General features: G+C 48.3%; 1 protein-coding gene across 1 annotated transcript; it reads left to right on the top strand.

The window, feature by feature from the left end:
- Window positions 1–2,043: 2,043 nt before the first annotated feature.
- Window positions 2,044–2,964, top strand: LOC118831757 (gap junction gamma-1 protein-like). Its single transcript, XM_036739194.1, has one exon. The coding sequence runs from the start codon at window positions 2,044–2,046 to the stop codon at window positions 2,962–2,964; it is 921 nt and encodes a 306-aa protein (XP_036595089.1).
- Window positions 2,965–20,082: the final 17,118 nt, after the last annotated feature.

Genomic DNA, 20,082 nt, shown 5'->3' with positions numbered 1-20,082 from the left:
GTTTATTTTTTTTTGGTCCTGTTCCTTCTTTCTCATGATTCATTCCATTGATCACAGTTCTTCTCCATAACTTGACTAGTGTGTAAATTAATTCAATGCGAAGTTATACGTGGAAGCTATATGGGATTCCATGCCGTCTTGGGGAGGGAGGGAAGAAAACCTGGAACTCAAAATTATGTAGAACCGAATGTTGTAAACTAAAAATAAAAATTAAAAGTTAAAAAAAAAAAAGAAATATAGACTGTGGGGCAGCTAGGTGGCGCAGTGAGTAGAGCACCGGCCCTGAGTTCAAATTTGACCTCAGTCGTTTGACACACTTGCTAGCTGTGTGACCTTGGGCAAGTCACTTAACCCCAATTGCCCTGCCTTCCCCCCTGCAAAAGAAAAAATATAGACCGTATAAAGGGGAATAATATGCAATAAAGATTAGAAAGTTAGGTTGAGGGCAGAGGAAATTGTAAAATGTCAGGCTAGGGGAATTTTATTCTGTAAGCAAAGAGAACCACTGGAGGTGTTTCTAAGATGCAATATGATGTAGTGCACTGAGAGCCGGACTTAAAAGTGTGCCCTCCACTCTACTTGCATTCAAAGCCCACCAAGGGCTACCTATGACCAAGAGCCTCAGTTTTCTCATTTGCAAAATGGGGGTAATGATAACTGTAAGGACCTATTTTGTAAGTCTATTGAGAAGCTCAAATGATATACTATACCTAAAGCATTCCGGAAACTTTAAAGTGCCATATAAACGTTGGAAATCATTACCTGCTTAGAATCCCTTGAGGTAGTGGGTGGGGGAAGGGGAGCACCACATCTCCTATAACCGTGGGCCAAGGTGTTAACCTCATTTTTCTCTCCACATTCTTAGGAAATTTTAGAGCTGGAAGGAACCTTATAGATCCAATGCTCCTTTCTGTCACAGGAGGTAACTATGACGCTGAATATGAAGTGCATTGGACAAGGAAGTTTAAAGCGTGGTTGGAACAGGACTCAAAGCCAGGTGTGCAGATTCAAGGTCAAGTTCCTTCCACCGTCCCTACGCTCCCGGCTCCAACAATTGTAATTATCTGGGGTGGGATTCGATTCAGCCGGCATCCGGGATGGGGACACAGCCTCTGCTGCAGCCTCGGAGTACTTGATTGCTGAATGTGGCATCCAAAGTTTCGGCAGAATCTAGAGCAGGGACTCCAAGCAGACCTCGGGGCACCAGGACCTAATCTGAAGGCCCACCCAGGAGGGGCGGACACCTGTTAGAGCCCTCCCGGGGGAGGGACCAAGGATTTGAAGACGGAATCTACCCCCCCTCGGCTGCTGCTGCAACTCCCCTCGTGAGTGTGAGTGCCGAGGCTGGGACCAAAATCACGGAGGAGGTGTGCGCGCCCCGGGGAGAGGAGGGAGGAGATGGGGGTCTCCGAGGCGGTGCTGGAGGAAGCGGCAGACTGCACCGAGGGTCGGTGGCTCCAAACTTCCCGAGCGGGATGAACGCTTTCCTGGCCTTGCCCCCAGATCCGTCTTCTTTCCGCACTTCTTTTGTCCCCGGGGCTGATTAGAAAGTCGAGGCCGCAGAAGTGGCGCCCGAGGCAGGGACAATGGGACCACCGGAGCGCCCGGGCGCCGTGGCTCTCCTCCTTTCCCCGCGCGCCCTCCGCTCGGCTTCCACCACGCCCCCCGCTCTGGACCCCTGAGCCTCAGCATTGTTCCCAACTCCGAGCCCCCCACGCCCAGCGCCCGCCCCTGAGTTGGGGGAGGGTGGGGAAAGGAGAGCCGTTCCCGCCACTCGGCCCCTGAAAGTCCCTGCTGATCCTTCAGCTCTCTGTGCAGGCCGTCCCGCTAACCCGGCTTCCGAGTGCGCGGGGCAACTGGAGGCCAGACTGCAGGTAGGAGAGGGAGCGGGGGAACGGCCTGGGCTGCGGGCCCTGGGAGCACGAGGGTCGGGGCCCGGGGGATGGGCGAGGAGCCGCCGGAGGTGAAGTCGGGGGGAGGGGCGGGCTCCTTCACTTGCCCCTCGCTCCTCAGGTCACGCCAGACTAATTAGGAAGATCGAAGATGAGCTGGGCCTTCCTGACGAGGTTGCTGGAGGCTGTGACCCAGCACTCCACTCTGGTGGGGAAGCTCTGGCTGTCCGTGCTGGTGGTGTTCCGCCTGGTGCTGCTGGCCGTGGGCGGGGAGGCCATTTACCGGGACGAGCTAAGTGGCTTCTCCTGCAACACAGGACAGCCAGGCTGCCAAAACGTCTGCTACGACGCCTTCGCACCCCTCTCCCACGTACGCTTCTGGGTGTTCCAGATCATCCTGGTCACTGCGCCCACCGTCTTCTACCTGGGCTATGCCGTGCACCACCTGTCCCGGCGCCAGACGGCCCAGAAGCAAGAGGAGGAAGAGAGGGAGCCCATGATCGAAGAGAAGCCCAAGAAGTTCCCTGAGGATGGAGCCCACGATGGTCGCAGGAGGATCCGCAGGGACGGGCTCCTGGGGGCTTATGTTGGGCAGTTGCTGATTCGATCTGCCTTAGAGGTGGCCTTCCTGGTGGGCCAGTACCTGCTCTATGGCCTGGAAGTGCCTCCCTCCTACATCTGCCAGCGCAGCCCTTGCCCCCACACCGTGGACTGCTTTGTGTCTCGACCCACGGAGAAGACCATCTTCCTGCTGGTCATGTATGCAGTCAGTGGCCTCTGCCTCCTGCTCAACCTGATTGAGTTGCTGCACCTGGGCCTGGGAGGCATGAGGAATGGAGGATACAGTTCTGCCCCACCTCCCCCTTCCAAGGGTCTCAAGCTGGAGCTGGAACAAATGCAGAAACAGCTGCATCTGGTCCAGAGGCAAATGGACATGGCATTGCATCTTGGCACACCTCTGGCAACAGCTCCTGACTGTTCGGGTCGGCCTCCAACCTACAATATCTCTACTCAGCAAAATCGGCACACCCAAGCCCAGAAAGAGCCCCGGCTCTCCAAGACAGGTATGTAGGGATAATCTGACTGGAATCTCAATCCCGGGCCCTCTCTTCCTTCTTTGTCTTAGTGCTTTCCTTTTCAGGGCTCTCCTGGTGCTCCTACCCATAGGACTTAAAGCTATTCAAAGTGCTTTTTTTTGAAACTACCTTAGGCTGGTTTCTCATAGTGAAAAGAGTATAAAGCTTGGGCTTGGACTCATTAGATTCCCCAGGCCTCAGTTTCGTCACCTACCTAAGGAAAGGATTGGAGCAGATGACCTCCAGGGGCTCTACTAGTTCTAAATCTATGGTCCTGTTTTTCTACCACCCCAGAGCGGTTGAGATTTAGCACATATCTTGTGAGTGATGGAGTGAGATGCAAATCAGGTGTTTTCCTGTCTCCCAGTTGGCCTTCAGGCTAGTCAGTGAGCCAAGCTCCTTCTTCCAAATAGAGCTCCACCTACTCAGCCGGGTCACCACCCCCACACCCACTTCTCATCCCACCATCTGTTCTTTTTCATGCCATGCTAGTTCCTTAAAGGCAGTGATTTGGGTCTTTTGTGTCCCCTCAACACCCCCTCACCTAATGTGCACTGAATTTAAGAATAATCAAAATTCCTGTTTATGTAGCTCAATAAGGGCATTTTGGTTCTTGATGTCAGAAGTCCTGGGTTTGAATCCTAGCATTCACTTCAAGTGTGAACTTAACCAATTCTTTCTTCCTCTCTGAACCTATTTCCTTACAAGTCAATTGGAGATAATAATACTCCTATGGAATTTTTGTGAGGAAAGCACTTAGTAAACCATAAAGCATCAGTTGCTATTGTTACAGAAAATTTCTTCTAAAGAACCTCTGTGAAGTAGATAATGCAAGTAGTACTGTAGCCATTTTACAGATGGTTACATATGGTTACTGTTGCCCAGAGGGGTACAGTAACTTGCTCTGGCTCAGAGCTGGAAGATAGCCAGAGAAAATAGAAACTATGCCTCCTAAAGCCCAGTTTAATGCTCTCTTCTCTGTTCGGGCCCTGTTTGTTAATTCCATCCACAGTCCCTGTTCACTTGTCCTCTCTAAGACTGAACAGGAGACCTTTTAAGCAATTAGGGAACCTCAGTCTCCTTGACAAAGTGATATAAGCCAAGCCCTTCATGTTACGGTGTTGTTATTCTCCACAGAGCTGTGACCTACAGAAGATGCTTCTTGTTCAACTGCCATTGGATCTCCACAGATGATGAAGAGACATGAGAACTTTGGGATCCAGAGGATTAAGGGCCTGGGAATCGCTACCCATAAAAGCTTTATATTTGAAAGTAATTTTTGTACCCTTTGAGATGTATGTATGTGTGTGTGTGTGTGTGTATACACACATACATATGTGTGTGTATATGCATATGTATACATACATACCAACAAGGAATGCCTTGGCCTATCCCCCACCTTCCTTGTGGCTGTAATTCTCCTTAGAGATCATTCCCTCCAGCCTCACTCTGATACTCCTCCACCTCCCCTTCCCCTTTCCTCCCCATACCCCAGAATGCTGACTTTACTGGACAATGAACCTGGAAACTTGAAATCTAGATACTTGAAACCATGATCATCTCAGGGACTTACCCTCCAAACGTGGTGCATTGAAGCCTGAAAACTTTACCAATAAAGACTTATGTTGTTCTGTCCGGTTTCTTCCATCACTAGGTCTAGGAGTGGCCAGAGAGTAAGTGAATCACAACAAAGGCCAACATAAAATGACAAACTGGGCTAAGTGCTGAAGCTACAAAAGAGAAAATTAGAAAAGTCTGCCCTTAATGATCTCACATTCTAATGGGGTGGGGAGATGTATAAATAGGCCTGTGCAAGAAACAAATAGAGCAGAAGGCAGAGAGACCAATTAGATTTCCCATTCAGTACATTTTTCAGTCAGTTCTGACTCTTTGTGACCCCATTTGGAGTTTTCTTGGCAGAGATACTGGAATGGTTTGCCATTTCTTTCTCCAGCTCATTTTACAGATGAAGAACTGACTCAAATATGGTTAAGTGACTTGTCCAGAGTCACACAGCTAGTCTGAGGCCAAATTTGAACTCAGGAAAATTAACCTTCCTGACTCGAGGGCCAGCACTTCATCCACTGTACCACCTAGTTGCAAAAGACACAAATAGAGTGGCAAAAAGACTTGAGGGAAGGAGTCTAATTAGTAGGCTATTGAAATAATTCTGTAAGAGGTGTTAAGGTCCTGAGTCAGGGTGGTGGCTATGAGGGCAGAGAAAGTGATGGATATATAAGAAAGTTATTGCAGAGATAGGAATGGCAAGATTTAGAAACTGATTGGATATTGGGTGATTTGGAGTGAGAATGTTGGAGTTGAGGATGACAGTAATGTTATGACCTGGGTGACTGAAAGGGTTGTGATATAATCTACAGTCTAGACAAGTTCAGCTGAGGAGTGGGTTTGGGGGAAAACATAATGAGTTCTATTTTGGATGTGTTGAGTTAGAGATGCCTGTGAGACATCTGGCTTGAAAGATCCAATAGACAATTGGCAATGTGGGACTGGAACTTAGGAGACAGTTCTGGAGTTCTGGATGTTATCTTCATAGAAATGATAATTGAACCTATGGGAACTCATTCATGAGTCGTGGAGTGAGAAGAGAATGAAAGACAGGGAGGAGTAACCAAGGACCCCAAAGCCTGAGTGATCAAAGTGATGGAGATGGTGCCTTAGACTTCAGTAGAGAAAATGGGATGAGCTAATTTTGAAGGGAAAATGCTGAGTTTTGGTAGGACATTCAGACGGAAGTGTCCAGAGGACAGTTGGATATATAGGACTGTGCCTCAAGAAAAAGGATGGAACTGAAGCTGCAAACTGAGTCACAGTGTTTCGGAAAACATGCTGGTCCAATGACCTGAGGCAGTTCGTAGCACAGTGGATAGAGTGTTGGGCTTGGTGTTTGAATTCTACCTCCGACATTTACTACGTGTAAGTGTCTTAGTTAGCTATATGGTTCTAGACAAGTCCTTCAACCTCTCTTAGACTCAGGTTCTACATCTGTAAAGTAGAGATATTGCATCTGCCCTACAGAGTTCTGAGAATTGAAGAAAACAAAATAGGGTAAAGCACTTTGTAAACCTTAAAGTGCTATATGAGTGCAGCCATTAATAATAATTCCTTGTGGGACCTACAGCAAGTTAATTTCTTTGATCTCAGCTTCCTCTGTAAAATGAAAGAGTTGTTTTAGAATCTCTAAGGTACTTTTTCCCAGCAATGAGTCTATGGTTTTATTTCCACAGGATTTTTGTAAAGGACTTTTCTTTTTTCTTAAATCAAGTAATGCCTAAATTGCAGTCAAGTTCCAGAGCTTTTCCTCCTCTTCTCCTGGACTCCTGAAAGACAGCTGTGGCATTGCCATCTTCCACTGTCTTTAAAGAAGGAAGCTCCATAGGCTAATGAATAATTCATCCCATTAACATCCTTGCTGTGATGAATGGTTCTTCCTTTTAGATGAATGTAAGATGAGAGCTGGAAGGCACCTTAAAACCTTCTATTCCCTTTATTAAGTTCCTGCTATGGGCTAGACAAAAGGCAAGCCCTGCTCTCAAGGAGCTCACAATCTAATCAAGGAGACAACATGCAAATAACTATGTTCAAACAAGTTAGATGTGAGATTAGTGGAAATACCGATGATGAATAAATTTGCAGATGATCTGAAGCTACGGAGTTATCTGTTGGATGATGAGATCTTGGAAAGCCAGATTATTGGAATGCGTGTGATAATAACAATCTTATTTCACTTACCTAAATAATGATATATACCTTCTCTCATTTGATCCTGGCAACAACTCTGTGAGGTAAGTATTAGTCATTCCTACACTCATTTTACATATAAAGAAATTGAGGCTGAGAGGGGTTAAGTGATTTTCAGCTCTGTTCAATTTCAACAATGAAATCTCAAGTGTCTTCAAAAGATCCAGGCATTGGGGATAGAAGAGAAGTTTTAAAAATTCCTATCTTAAAAAAAGTTACCTTCTGCTACCAGGGGGATATAATATCTATACAAGTAAATAAAAATGAAGTTCATAAAGTAAAAAAAAAAATAATTTTGGAGGGGAGCATGAACAATTGGGATCATAAACTTTGAGCTAAAAAAGATCTCATGTAAGAGTTGAGGCTTGAAGGGAGCTGGGAATTCAGAGAAGCAAAGATGAGGGGTGGGGGTTAGAGAGTCTTGCAAAGGCATTGAAGTTGTCATTTGGGGAACAGAAAGTAGGCCAATTTGGCTGAAACAGTGAATGAGAAGGAGTAATGTGAAACAATTCTTGGAAGACAGTGTGGATAAGATTTTAAAGGGTAATAAATGCCGAATAGAAGAGTTTCCGTTTGATCTGAGAGGCAACAGAGTGATACTGAAACTAATAAAGTAGAGGAGTAATATGATCAGACTGTGCTTCAGGAATGTTAGCCTCCCAGCTCTACGGAAGATAAATTTAAAAGGATTAGATTTTGTGATGTAGCCAAAGCATTACTTAGGGAAAATGTGTATCTCTAAATGCTTTCATCAATAAAAGAGAGAAAGGTCAGGTCAATGTAGTGGACATGCGAAAAAAAAAAAGCAACCCTAGAAAACCAAAAAATTAAACATCAGAATAAAATTCTGAGAATCAAAGGGACTAACAAAATTAAAAGTAAAAAAGCATTGAATAAATTAGACTAGAAGCTGTTCTTAAAAATATAAAATAGAATAGGAAATCATTTGCTAACTTGATATAAAAAAGAAAGAAAAAACTAAATTCCTAGTATCAAAAGTAAATAAGATGAATTCACAACCAATGAAAAAGGAAATAAAGCAATCAGCAGGAACCATTTTGCCCCATTATATGCCAATAAAACTGACTATAAGTGGAATGGATGAATATTTGCAAAAATATAAAATGACCAGATTAACAAAGCAGGAAGATATAAGATATATGATAAAATTATTACATGTTATGTTATAAATTATGTACCATAAATATACAACTACATTATAATGTAATAAGATATAATATGTAATAGAAGACTTAAGCCCATTTTAGAAAAAGTAATTGAACAAGCTGAAAATGGACTGCAAAACAAACTCAAGACCAAATGGATTTATAAGCAAATTCTATCATGTATTTGAAGAAGAATTAAGTCTAGTGCTACATAAACTTTTTGGGAAAATAGGAAAAGAAGGGATTTTGTAAAATTATTTCAATGATATAAATATGGTCTTGATACCTAAAACTGGTAGAATCGAAGCAAAGAAAACTATAGACCAGTATCCCTAATGAATTTTGATACATAATTTTAAATAAAATAATATCAGGGAGATACACACAATACCACAAAGATTATGTAGTAGGACCAAGCTGGATTTATACCAAGAATGCAGGGCTAGTTCAATATTAGGAAAACTAGAAACATAATTGACCATGCTAATACTAAGAACAATAAAAAGCATATGATTATGTCAATAGATTGAGAAAGAGCTTTTAATATGATACAATGTCCGTTCCTGCTAGAAAACCTAGAAAACACAGAAATAAGTGGATCTTTCTTTAACTCAATAAGTAGTATCTATCTAAATCCAAGAGCCAGCATTATCTGTAATGGGAATAAGCTAGAGGTTATTCCAGAAAGAACAAGGGTAAAACAAGGATGTCCATTATCACCCTTACTATTTAATATAGTCCTAGAAATACTAGCTATAGCAGTTAAGACAAGAAAAAGAGATTGAGAGAAAAAGCATTGGTAAAGAAGAAACAAAATTATCGCTTTTTGCGGGTAACATGTTGGTTTACTTAACTCTTTGGTGGTGTGGTGCGGGGGGAAGAGGGGAGCCATCATCAACCAAGATGGTAGGGTAGCAAAAAGACATATACTAAGCTTCTTCCTAATCCTACAACTTCTCCCAATAGTTCTAGAAAAAGCAGAATCCTGAGTGGGAAATCTAAGGGAAAAAAAATCATAGTGAATCATTTTTTCTTGACCAACATGGCGTAGGGAGACAGAGAGATGTATAGATACTGGGCTTGGTGTTCAGCAAAGAAGAGCCACTGAGGACTCCAGGACATGGAGAGTCTGCATACCTGGGGAAGAAGGAGTCTCAGATCTACCACAGAGAGGTTAAATTATGTGCACGGTGCAAGAACAGCTGCCAACTGGCAATTTTGTGACTCATTACCCAATTCCACGTTATGACATGGATCTATGAACCTATGGATCCAGGGCACACCGAGGAGGGGACCTCTACCAGGTAGTGTTTCAGAGTAAGGAGTGGTAGTAGGTCCTAGAACAAACCCTAATGATGCCATTGGGAGTACCTGTAATGAAATTGTGAATAACTTTTATGATATGAACCTCAAAACATCTCTTCTTTGCAGTGTCTATGCTTGTGGTTTTGAGAAGCTTTCCACTATTCAGCAGAAAGCTATCATCCCCTGTGTTAAAGATCCAGAAGGTAATTTGGCTCTTGGAGACTATATGGGAACAACATGTCACACCTGACTCAGTGGCACCAGTGTTAGAAATGAAATGCAAAAACTGCAACCCGAGACACTACTAAATATTGTTGGAACACCAGGGTAAGTGTTTGATATGCTAAACAATGGATGTCTTTCTCCGGAACAGATCAAGATGTTCATCTTGGATAAAGCAAATGAAATAATGAGTTGTGAGTTTAAGGATCAAATCTATGAGGTTTTCTAGAAACGAAGTACAAATACTCAAGTTGTGTTACTTTCCACAATACCAACTGATGTATTAGAAGTAACCAAAAATTTCAAGAGAGATCTTGTTTGTATTCTAGTAAAGAAGGAAGAACTGACCTTTGCAGTCAAATGATCAAAAACGGTCAAAAAATTGTGATTTTAGGCTGCAATGAGCAGCATGGTATCCAGAAGAAGGAAAGTGATAACCTCATTGTACTCTACTCTTGTTGACCTAAATCTGGAATGTTGGATCCATTTCTGAGTGCCACATTTGAGGAAGGATATTGATAAGATGATGGGGGCACTATGATGTGGTGCAGTGATGTCAACTCAAATAGGACATAATTATCCCTGCCAGCTACATATTGGCTTAGAAAACCACATATTAACATTATCTATGTTCTGTTGTATTATTATTTTTGTTAAATATTTCCCAATTATGTTTTCATCTGGTTCTGGCCCGATTTGAGCATGTTGGGCCATGTGTTTGTCACCTCTGATATAGTGGATTGAGTGTTGGCCTTGGGGTCAAGAAGACCTGTGTCCAAAATCCCATCTTTTTCACTAAATTATGTAACCTTGAACAAGTAACTTAACTTCTGTGCATTTCAAGTAATGGTCTCAGAATTATCCCCTAAAAGCCAGTTGGCATGGCAGATCTGGTGACTCCTGAGCAGATGAAGAAGTACTATCAAAAGGCTGTGCTGGTGGTTCATTCAGACAAGGCCACCGGGCAACCATATGGGCAGTATGACAAAATGATCTTCATGGAGTTGAATAGTGCCTGGTCAGAGTTTGAAAATCAGGGATCCAAATCCCTTTTTTAAAACCTCAGTTTGGGGGATTTTCAAAATGCATTGGCAGCACAATGGCGTCTGAAGGTGTTACTTGTTAGATTTAATGTTCCTAGAATTTGAGAGTTTCATGAGCTCATCCTCAAGTTTGAAATTCTACTATTGTAGATGGGGTGTGTTCTCAGATGTAAATCAGCAAAGGCCTCTTGCCATGTCACAATCATAGCCCAGAATGAACCTTTTTCCCACTCAGTTTGATACGAAACACAAATCTAATGACGTCCTCATTTGGGGCACAGTGGTGTAAGAAGAGCAAGCCATTCATTCTAAAGCCACCGATATTGGTTGGTTTTTTGCTCAAAAGGAAGACAACCCTGACTTGAGCTTCTATTATGTATCCCTAGTTTGTGATTGGAGTTTGATGTTTAGTGCCTCTCGCTTCAGTCCAAGCCCTTTAGTGGAATGAGAAACAGTGAATTTGCTAAGCACAGCATTGTTACCTGAATCTATAGAAGGTGTACGTTTACATCTGTATTTTGTGTAATCATCCTGATAATCACTTTTGTATATAATTAAAATCTTTTCTGATGATAAAAAAATTTTCCACTAAATCTTCATCAGTGGAGGGAGATCTCACACTAGGAGTTCTCTCTCCCACACTAAGAAAACCTATGAATATTACAGTATTGATCCTCATGTGACACGGACCCAAGGTCCCCCATCACTCTGGTTACCTTCCTCAGAACACTCCATCTCATCATTGTTTTTAAACTATGGTACCTGAAACTGAGCACAATACTCCGCCTGTCTGATGCTGACGAAATATAGTGAGACTATCATCCCTCAATGTAAGCCAAGATCACTTTACTTTTTTTGTTGCTGCATTACACTTCTGACTCATATTGAGCATGCAGTCCACAAAGAACCCCAGATATTTTTTAGAACTACTGCTCTCTCACCATGCCTCCCCTATCTTGTATTTGTGAAGTTAATTTTTTTGTACCCAAGACTTTCCACTTATCTTTATTGAATTTGATCTTATTAGATTCAATCAAACGCTTTAGCATGTTAAGATGCTTTTGGACTCTGACTCCCGGATTTATGTCATCTGCAAATATGATGAGTGCGTCACCTGTGCCTTTGTCCAGGTCATTGATAAAGTATGGAACAGCACAGGGTCAAGTATAGACCCTTGGAGCCTTTCTGCCATGTGGACATTGAACCATTGACACACTGGGGTGTTCAGAGTAAGGCAACTAGGATAATGAAGAACTTTGAGTCCATATCAGATGAAGATTGGTCCAAGGAACTGGGATTTTTTTGGTCTGAAAAAGCAAATATTCATCCAAGCCATGACAGCTATTTTCCAGTATTAAAAGGGTTATTGTGGAGGAGGGAGCAGACCTATTCTTTGGCCCCAGAAGACAGAAACAAGAAAAATGGATAGAAAAGAGACATTTAGGCTTGGCATCAGGGGAAAAAGTTCCTGACAATTTGAATTGTGGAAGGAGCTGAGGCTGAATGACCATTTGTCAGCTGTTGTCGTGAGGATTCTCCAGTGGCCTAAATGGCCACTGAAGTCCATTCTAACCTAACTCGTGTATTATGCGATTCTATGAAGTATTAGTGAGCTGGACTGTGTGCAAAGGATGTCCAAGGTGCTGATGGTATAGGAGACCATGCCATATGATGAGTGGTTGAAGGAGGTAGATAAGGATATCTAGCCCAGAGAAGACTTAAGATGGACCTGATAATATTCAAAATATAAATCAAATAATTATAGGATAGCCATATGGAAAAGGGACGAGTCTTGTTCTGTTTTCCTCCTTCAGAGAGAAGAACTAGGAAATTGCAGAAAAGCAGATTAATGGAAAAATACAAGGAGAAAACTAGCTAACCAGGATCCTACCAATTAGGGCTATCCAAATTGGAATGGGCTGCTCAGAACACAGAGCGTTCCTGTCACTACAGGTCTTCAAGCAGAGATTGGACGACCATTTGTTATGTTACATAGGGATTCCTGTTCAGGTTGATGTGGGTCTTGACTCGATGATCCATTTAAATGCTTACTAGTGCTAGGAACTGTTCTAAGTGAGGAGTAGCAGCATTATAGTAGGGATGGGGATAAGTCTGTGTAAAAACATTTGGACAAGAGAAAGAGCATAATATGTGGGTCTGATAGGACAAAGGTTCACTTCTGTTTCACCAAAACAGGGATTTGTTTTCCCTCAAAGGATACAAAGCTATCTCCAGGGTGTGATTGGACCCTGCCTTCCTTGATGCAGCTTCCAAGTCACCTAAGGGCATTAAAGAGTCCTGACCAAATGGGTGGTCCTACCCTGTGGTCCAGATTCATTTCCATATAGATATCAGCTTCTATGGAAGCTAAATGTAATGTATCTCTGTTGCATATCCTTGCTCTGTTGGGACTAAATAAACTTCCTTTAGTTAGCTATTCAATAATTTATGTGTGCTTCATTTTGCCCCAAAACTAGATGTGAACTAACAGGGCAATAGTATCAGTTCCTCATCCCCAATCAATCAATCAATAAATATGTACCAGCAGGCTCTGTGCTAAGTTCTAAGGATACAAAAAAAGGCAAAAGATAAGTAAGTCCCTGTCCTCAAGGAGCTTACAATCTAATGGTGCCAAAACCCCACCAATATCTCACTTGACCCTTACAACAACCCTATGAGGTAGGTACCATTATTATTCCTGCTTCACATGTGAGGAAACTGAGGCAGACAATGGTTTTCCCACTATCACATAGCTAACCAGTGTTTGAGGTAGGATTCAAGCTGAGGTCTTTCTGATTCCAGGTCCCCACCGCTCCACCTAGCTATCTCAGCAATTGGGAGCACTAAGTGGGGCAGTTTGACTAGAAGATAGGGTGTTTGAAGCAAAGGGCAATGCAGTAAGACTAGAAAGGAAGGTTGAAGATAAACTGTTGAGGATTTTCAATGCCAAACATAGGAGTTTATATTTTATTCATAAGGTTACTGTGAGCTACTAAAGTTTCCTCAGCAAGGAAGTAACATGCTAAAACTATGCTAAAGGTGTATCAACTGGCAGCTGTTTGGAGGACGGATTGTAGACTGAGGAGCCTGGGGTCCGGGGGGGCCCAGGTCCCCTCTAGCTCTAAGATTCTGTGAGATTGTGATTTCTACAAGTGGAGTCTCATTCATACAGGATTGCTACATGTTGGGATTTGGGTGGGGGTGGGACGCCGCTTAGGGCTGGGTGGAGGGTGGGGCAGGGACTACAGCTTTCCGGGTATAACGCTTTTCCGGGTATATCGCTGGGCGGTGCAGGCTTAGGATGAAGCCCGTCCATATAAGGCAATGTTATAGCTCTCGCCACTGGATTGGCTGCAATAGGTTATATAATGTACGGGGATAGGGGAAGAGAGTCAGAGTCGAGCAGTCGCCGTGAAAGATGTACCAATAAAGACCGTGAGCGAGATCCTCTGGCGTTCTGTCTGGTGAATTCCGGTCTGGGTGGAGGCCAGGCCGGCCGGTGACGACCGAAGGCTCGGTGTAGGAGCAGAAGAGGTCCCCCGGGGAGGACTGCCCGCGACCCCCGGCCCAGGAAGAGGCCTAGGGGGAACGCGGCAGGTTGGCGCCCGAACAGGGACCGGCCTAGGACGGCTGGACCGTTGCAGAGTTCCGGAAGAGCCCCGGTGATAGGGGGGACTAGCCCGACTAGGGCGGACCAGACAGCTTCTCCGTGCAGGTAACGGGGGAAAGGCCCGGAGATGGGGCAAGCGCGCAGCCTCCCTTTGCTGCGGCCAGAGGATCGGGACTTATTAACTTTACAGGTCAGAACTGCTTTGTCTAAACGGGGGTTGTCCGCCTCCACGGAGCAGCTAAAGCGGCTCGTGGAAAAGTTGCTGGTGGTGGCTCCGTGGCTCATACACTCGGGGTTTCAGCCGGACCGTTTTCCGGTCTTACAGCAGCAAATGCTGTCTTATCAAAAACAGTGCCCGGGTTTTCTTCTTCCGGAGGACTTTGGCTTGATGGCCGCCATTAAGGGGTTGCTCGACCCCAGGCCTCCTCCGGACACCAGCACGGCAGAGACTCAGACGGAGACCCGGCCGCTCGGTGGGGGCCCGGGAGGGGAGACTGATCTGACTGAGGTGGTGGTAACTGGGCCAAGGCCCGCGGCCTCTGCTCCCCCGTTGTACCCTTGGGAGGATATGCAGGAGGCGGGAAATGAGCGGCCTCAGGCGGAACATACAGGACAATGGCCCCTTTTAGAGACGAAAGGACTAGTCTCGGAGAACTGCTACCACGCTTCAGGCGCAGTTCGACTTTTTGGAGCGGTGGGCGCACACAGCAAAGATGGCGCCGGTTTCCGGCCGAGGGAGGAGTCGCGGGCGATTCCCTCCTGCGGGGAAGGGGAGGCGCGAGGGAGGGGTGGTGTGCCAGAGGGCCGCCCACTGCCCCGCCCTCCAGAACAGGAACGCAGATCTACTTCCTCTTTTCCCCACTCTGACGGCGAAAGCGAAAGCCGCTATGAGCGGCTCAGCCCGGGGGATAGATCAGGCGGGTACCTTCCTCTGATACCTCGCGCGATCCGCGAAGCTATGCGGTCCGGAGAGGTGGTGGACTCAGAAATCTCTGAGGCATTTCCATTATTTCTGGATAATGGTACCCGAGTTTTTCAGCCCCTGCCGCTGAAGACCATTAGGGAATTTAAGCAGGCGGTGCAGGAGAATGGCCCCGCTTCCCCGTTGGCACAGCGCCTTCTTTCTAATATGACTGTCTCCACAGTCTGGACCCCGCGTGATTTCGATGACCTCGCGTTGGGGGTCCTGAGCCCTGTGGACTACACGGCGTTCCAGGCTATCAAAGAATCGGAGGCTAGAGCGCTCCAAGCGCGCACCGGGGGGCCCCCGGGGCGGGTAGACCTGTTGTTGGGCCGGGGACAATACAGTGATCCCCGGGTACAGGCCACTTTTAGTAACCAGGAGCTGGAGGATGTGCGGGTAGTGCATCAACAGGCATGGCAAAGGCTGGGGCGTACCTCTGCAGGAACCCCAGCTGGCCTGGCCGATATGCGCCAGAAGCCAGGGGAGAGCGCACTTGAGTTTGCCACGCGAGTGCGGAGATACGTGGACAGCACGTTTGCAGGGCCGGGCCGGGAACTCATCATTAAGCAGATCCTCCGAGAGGGGTTCCGGGGGGAGGCGAAGACAGCTCTGGCGGCCTTGCCCCCCGACGCCACCCCGGACCAAATGATAGAAAAGGTGATGTCCCTCGCTCCTCCCTGTCCCATGGAAGTCTTGGCGACGGCCATAGAACGGGACCGGAGGGATCGCTTGAAAGAGGAGGCCGCGAGAAATGACGCCCTGGTAGAGGCTTTGAACCGCCTCGCGGTCTCCCGGGACTCCGGATCCGACCGTCGGTGCTTTAAATGTGGTCAGCTGGGTCACTTTCGGGCCCAGTGTCCACAAAGCTGCGGGTCGGGACGAGGCACCCCAAATTGCTTCCGCTGCGGAAAGCCTGGCCATATGGCGAAATTTTGCCGCTCCGACCAAAGGAACCCCACCCAGGAGTCGGGAAACGAGCACGGGGGGCCGAGAAAGCGGGCAACTCGCCCCCCCCGGGTCCAGTCCTTACGGCCCGAGACTCAACCACCCTTCCCTCGTGGGGGGCAATAGAAATCCCGGTCCAAGGGCCAGCAGGAGTGCTCCTGGCCACGGGGAACCCTTTTCAGTCCCGCTATACCGTTCCCACCCAGGTGCTGGCCCCCGGTGACCCGTTACTGGTAGTTAACCCACACCCTATTCTAGTTGATATTTTCCCAGGTGAGGTCCTCGCTCAGGCAGTGCCGTTCCAGGACACAGAGGCTGATTCTTGCCTTTGGATGGAGAAGATCACAATGGACCGCCCCATGATGATCCTCCTGGTGGAGGGACAGCCAGTGCGGGGTCTCGTAGACACGGGAGCCGATCGCTCCGCGCTGCCCCGCAACCAGTGGCCTCCTCAAATTCCACGCCGACGAGCTGGCAAGCCAGTAAAGGGAGTGGGAGGAGTAGTGGAGGCATGGGAGGCCGCCAGGCCTATGACTTGGAGACGGGACGCGCTTGAGGGCCAGTTTAGCCCTTTGTGCGTTCCCGGTCTCACCTATGCACTATGGGGTCGTGACATCCTTGCACAGCTCGAGGTTACCTTGTCCGGCCCGGATACTTTAAACTCTTGAGGGCCACTGATCGTGACACGGGCACCCCCACACCCCGAATCACTTGGACATCTACCACGCCAGTGTGGGTAGACCAGTGGCCCCTCCCGTTGCAAAAGCTCGTCGTAATGGAGGAGATTGTCCAGGGTCTGCTCCTTCAGGGCCAAATTAGGCCCTCCACTAGCCCTTACAATTCTCCTGCCTTTGTCATTAAAAAACACGGTGGAAAAGGCCGCTGGAGACTCCTGGTGGACTTGCGGGCCATCAACCGTATTATGTTACCAATGGGGAAGCTCCAGCCCGGGCTTCCTTCTCCCACGGCCATTCCGGCTGGATGGCCTTTGGCCGTGGTGGACATAAAGGACTGCTTTTTCTCCATTCCCCTCCACCCGAAAGACACCCCCAAGTTTGCGTTCTCTCTGCCATCTACTAATGTTTCTCGTCCCCACAGGCGGTTCGAGTTCAAGGTTCTCCCGCAGGGAATGGCCAACAGCCCTACGCTGTGCCAGAGACATGTGGACGGGGTGCTGGAACCGGTCCGTCGGGACCACCCTTCAGCTCTCCTTCTTCATTATATGGATGATATCCTGGTGGCGGCGCCTACTCAGCAATTGTTGGACCCTTGCTTGAGAGATGTTCGGAGGACGCTACACCGTGCGGGCCTGTTCCTGGATCCTGAGAAGGTCCAACTTACGGTCCCGGCTAAGTATCTTGGCTCGGTGGTGGGGGAGACCTCCGTGCGGCGCCCCTTTCCTGTGCTACAGGAGGCGCGCTGCAAGACTCTTAATGATTTTCAAAAACTTGTGGGCTCGGTGCAGTGGGTCCGCTCTTATCTTCCTATTCCCCCCGGGGATATGCAACCCCTTTATGACCTTCTCAGAGGACCCACGGACCTTAAATCTCCTCGAGCTTGGACCCCTGCAGCCCGCGATGCACTGCATCGCATCATTGCTCGAGCCACGTCCGCGCTGACACGATATGAGCCAAATAAGACAGTTTATTTTAGGCCCCTGCAAGACGGCCTATTACCATGGGGTGCCTTGTATCAGGCCCATGGAGTAATTGAGTGGATCTATGTTTCAGGCGCGGCCTCCTCGCTGGAGGGGCGCTTGGACGCTTTGGCTCGCCTTGTAATAGCAGCCCGGCGTCGCTGCCTAGCGTTGCTAGGCTGTGTGCCCACCCTGGACGCACCGTACCTTGTTCCGGTCCTTCCTGAACTGATGCAGGCGTCCTGGGCGTGGGCGGTGACACTGCTTGACGTCCCGGTGGGCGGCGGCCCTTTGCCCAAACTCTTGGAGACCATCCCCCTTTTCCCCATCTCCCTCGCCCCGTCCCCGGTGAGCCCGCAACCGGTACAGGGGCCCCAGATTTTTACCGATGCTTCTAAGGACCACAGAGTGGCGCTGTATATCCCCCATTTGCAACAGTGCCTGCGACTGCTCTCTCCATATCCCTCGGTGCAGCCCAGTGAGTTGTGGGCGATCCTTCAGGCGCTCCAGTTGTTCCCTGATACGCCTATTAATGTGATTTCAGATAGCAAATATGCCGTGGAGCTTGTTTCTGGCCTCCCAGACTCCTTTATTTCTCCCGGTGTACCGCTCCACCCACTCTTTTCACAGGTCCAACAGGCTCTGCAGACTCGTTCGGCCCGCGTTTACCTCCTCCATGTCCACTCTCACCGGACGACCGCGGGCCCCATCTATTCGGGGAATGCTGTTGTGGACGCCGCCCTCCGGTCGCCGCCTGAGACTTTCCTTGCTGTCGCGGATGAGGTTTCCGAAGATCCGGCCCAACTGGCCCATTCCCGCTGGCACCTCTCCGCCCGATCTCTCCGTCATCTGTACGGAATATCTCGACAGCAGGCCAGAGACATTGTCAAAGCTTGTGCCTCTTGCGCCCCCTTTCAGCCCCGCATCCCGGAAAGAGCTCGCAACCCCAGAGGGGACAGTTCTAACGCTCTCTGGCAGATGGACATGACGCACATTGGCTCCCGGGTTCTCCACGTCTCAGTGGACACGTTTTCGGGATTTGTCAGCGCCTCCTTTCAGCCTGGGGAGACGGCCCGCTGTGTTATTGCTCACCTCTACCAGGCGTTCGCACACATCGGCATTCCTACGGAGATCAAGATGGACAATGGCCCTGCCTATGTCGCAAAGGCCTTCGAGGACTTCTGCCGTGAGTTCGGCATCCTACATACCACGGGCATCGCTTATAATCCGCAGGGACAGGCGGTGGTCGAGCGCACCAACCGCAGCCTGAAGGATTGTTTTACTAAAATGTTCGGCAAACTCCCTCGTCGACCGTCGACCCCAGACCTCGCTCGCGTGCTCTTCGCCCTAAACTTTTTGTCTGTTCGCGCAGACGGGACGACACCGGCGGCCCGTTTTTACGCCGGTCTCGTCGGACACTCAGACCCCACCTCCATACTTCCGCCTCCGGTTCGCGCCCGGGAGGGGTCTTCAGTTCTTTGGAGAGACCCCCAAGGACAATGGCACGGCCCAAGTCGGGTTGTGGCCCGACGCCGCGGGTGCCTGGCTGTACAGGGCCCCCAGGCCGGGGACGGGCCCTTTTGGGTCCCTCTCCGTCAGGTTCGGGACGTCCTCGTCAGGACGGACCCTAGTGACTCTGAAGAGGTAGAGCAGCCCTGACTAATTCCTTTTCTTTCCTTTTTCAGCCATGTGCGCGACACCTGGACTTCGCCTGCTCTGGGGGTTCCTCATCGTTCACCGGGAGCGGCGGTTCTCTCTTGGGAGAAAGAGGGAGAAAATTGGACCTTGACTCCTCAGACTGTTCCCCCCCAGGACGTTTGCGTCCAACCCCCTTTCTTCTGGCTCCTCATCAACGCATCTCTCTCCGACCCCCTTCTCAACTGTTCAAAGGTTGAATGTTACCTCTCCCCTTGCTGGAATGGCTCCTTTGCGCCGACTGCGGTGGTGGCCCTACCTGGCTGCTGCGGTGGCCTTCCTCGCCCTGCTTATAGCGGTCCGCGTTCTTTGCGCCCGCATCTCCCTGCTTTCTCGCCGCCAGCGGGTTGGTTACCGCGCCCTGCGGGCCGTAGGTGTGGGGGAGGACCCCTCAGGTTGGTTGGATCTTGATTCCGCTTTGTGAGCACTGCCCTATGTTTCCCCTTCTTCCTTTTAATTTTAGTTTAAGGGGTGAATTGTTGGGATTTGGGTGGGGGTGGGACGCCGCTTAGGGCTGGGTGGAGGGTGGGGCAGGGACTACAGCTTTCCGGGTATAACGCTTTTCCGGGTATATCGCTGGGCGGTGCAGGCTTAGGATGAAGCCCGTCCATATAAGGCAATGTTATAGCTCTCGCCACTGGATTGGCTGCAATAGGTTATATAATGTACGGGGATAGGGGAAGAGAGTCAGAGTCGAGCAGTCGCCGTGAAAGATGTACCAATAAAGACCGTGAGCGAGATCCTCTGGCGTTCTGTCTGGTGAATTCCG

The sequence above is a fragment of the Trichosurus vulpecula genome, chromosome 9 (genome assembly GCF_011100635.1).
Source record: "Trichosurus vulpecula isolate mTriVul1 chromosome 9, mTriVul1.pri, whole genome shotgun sequence".
NCBI lineage: Eukaryota > Metazoa > Chordata > Mammalia > Diprotodontia > Phalangeridae > Trichosurus > Trichosurus vulpecula.
This window is presented reverse-complemented; position numbering and strand designations above follow the sequence as displayed.

Bases quoted from the DNA above. Each gene is read 5' to 3' on its own strand.
- LOC118831757 (XM_036739194.1), top strand. From the start codon at position 2,044: ATGAGCTGGGCCTTCCTGACGAGGTTGCTGGAGGCTGTGACCCAGCAC.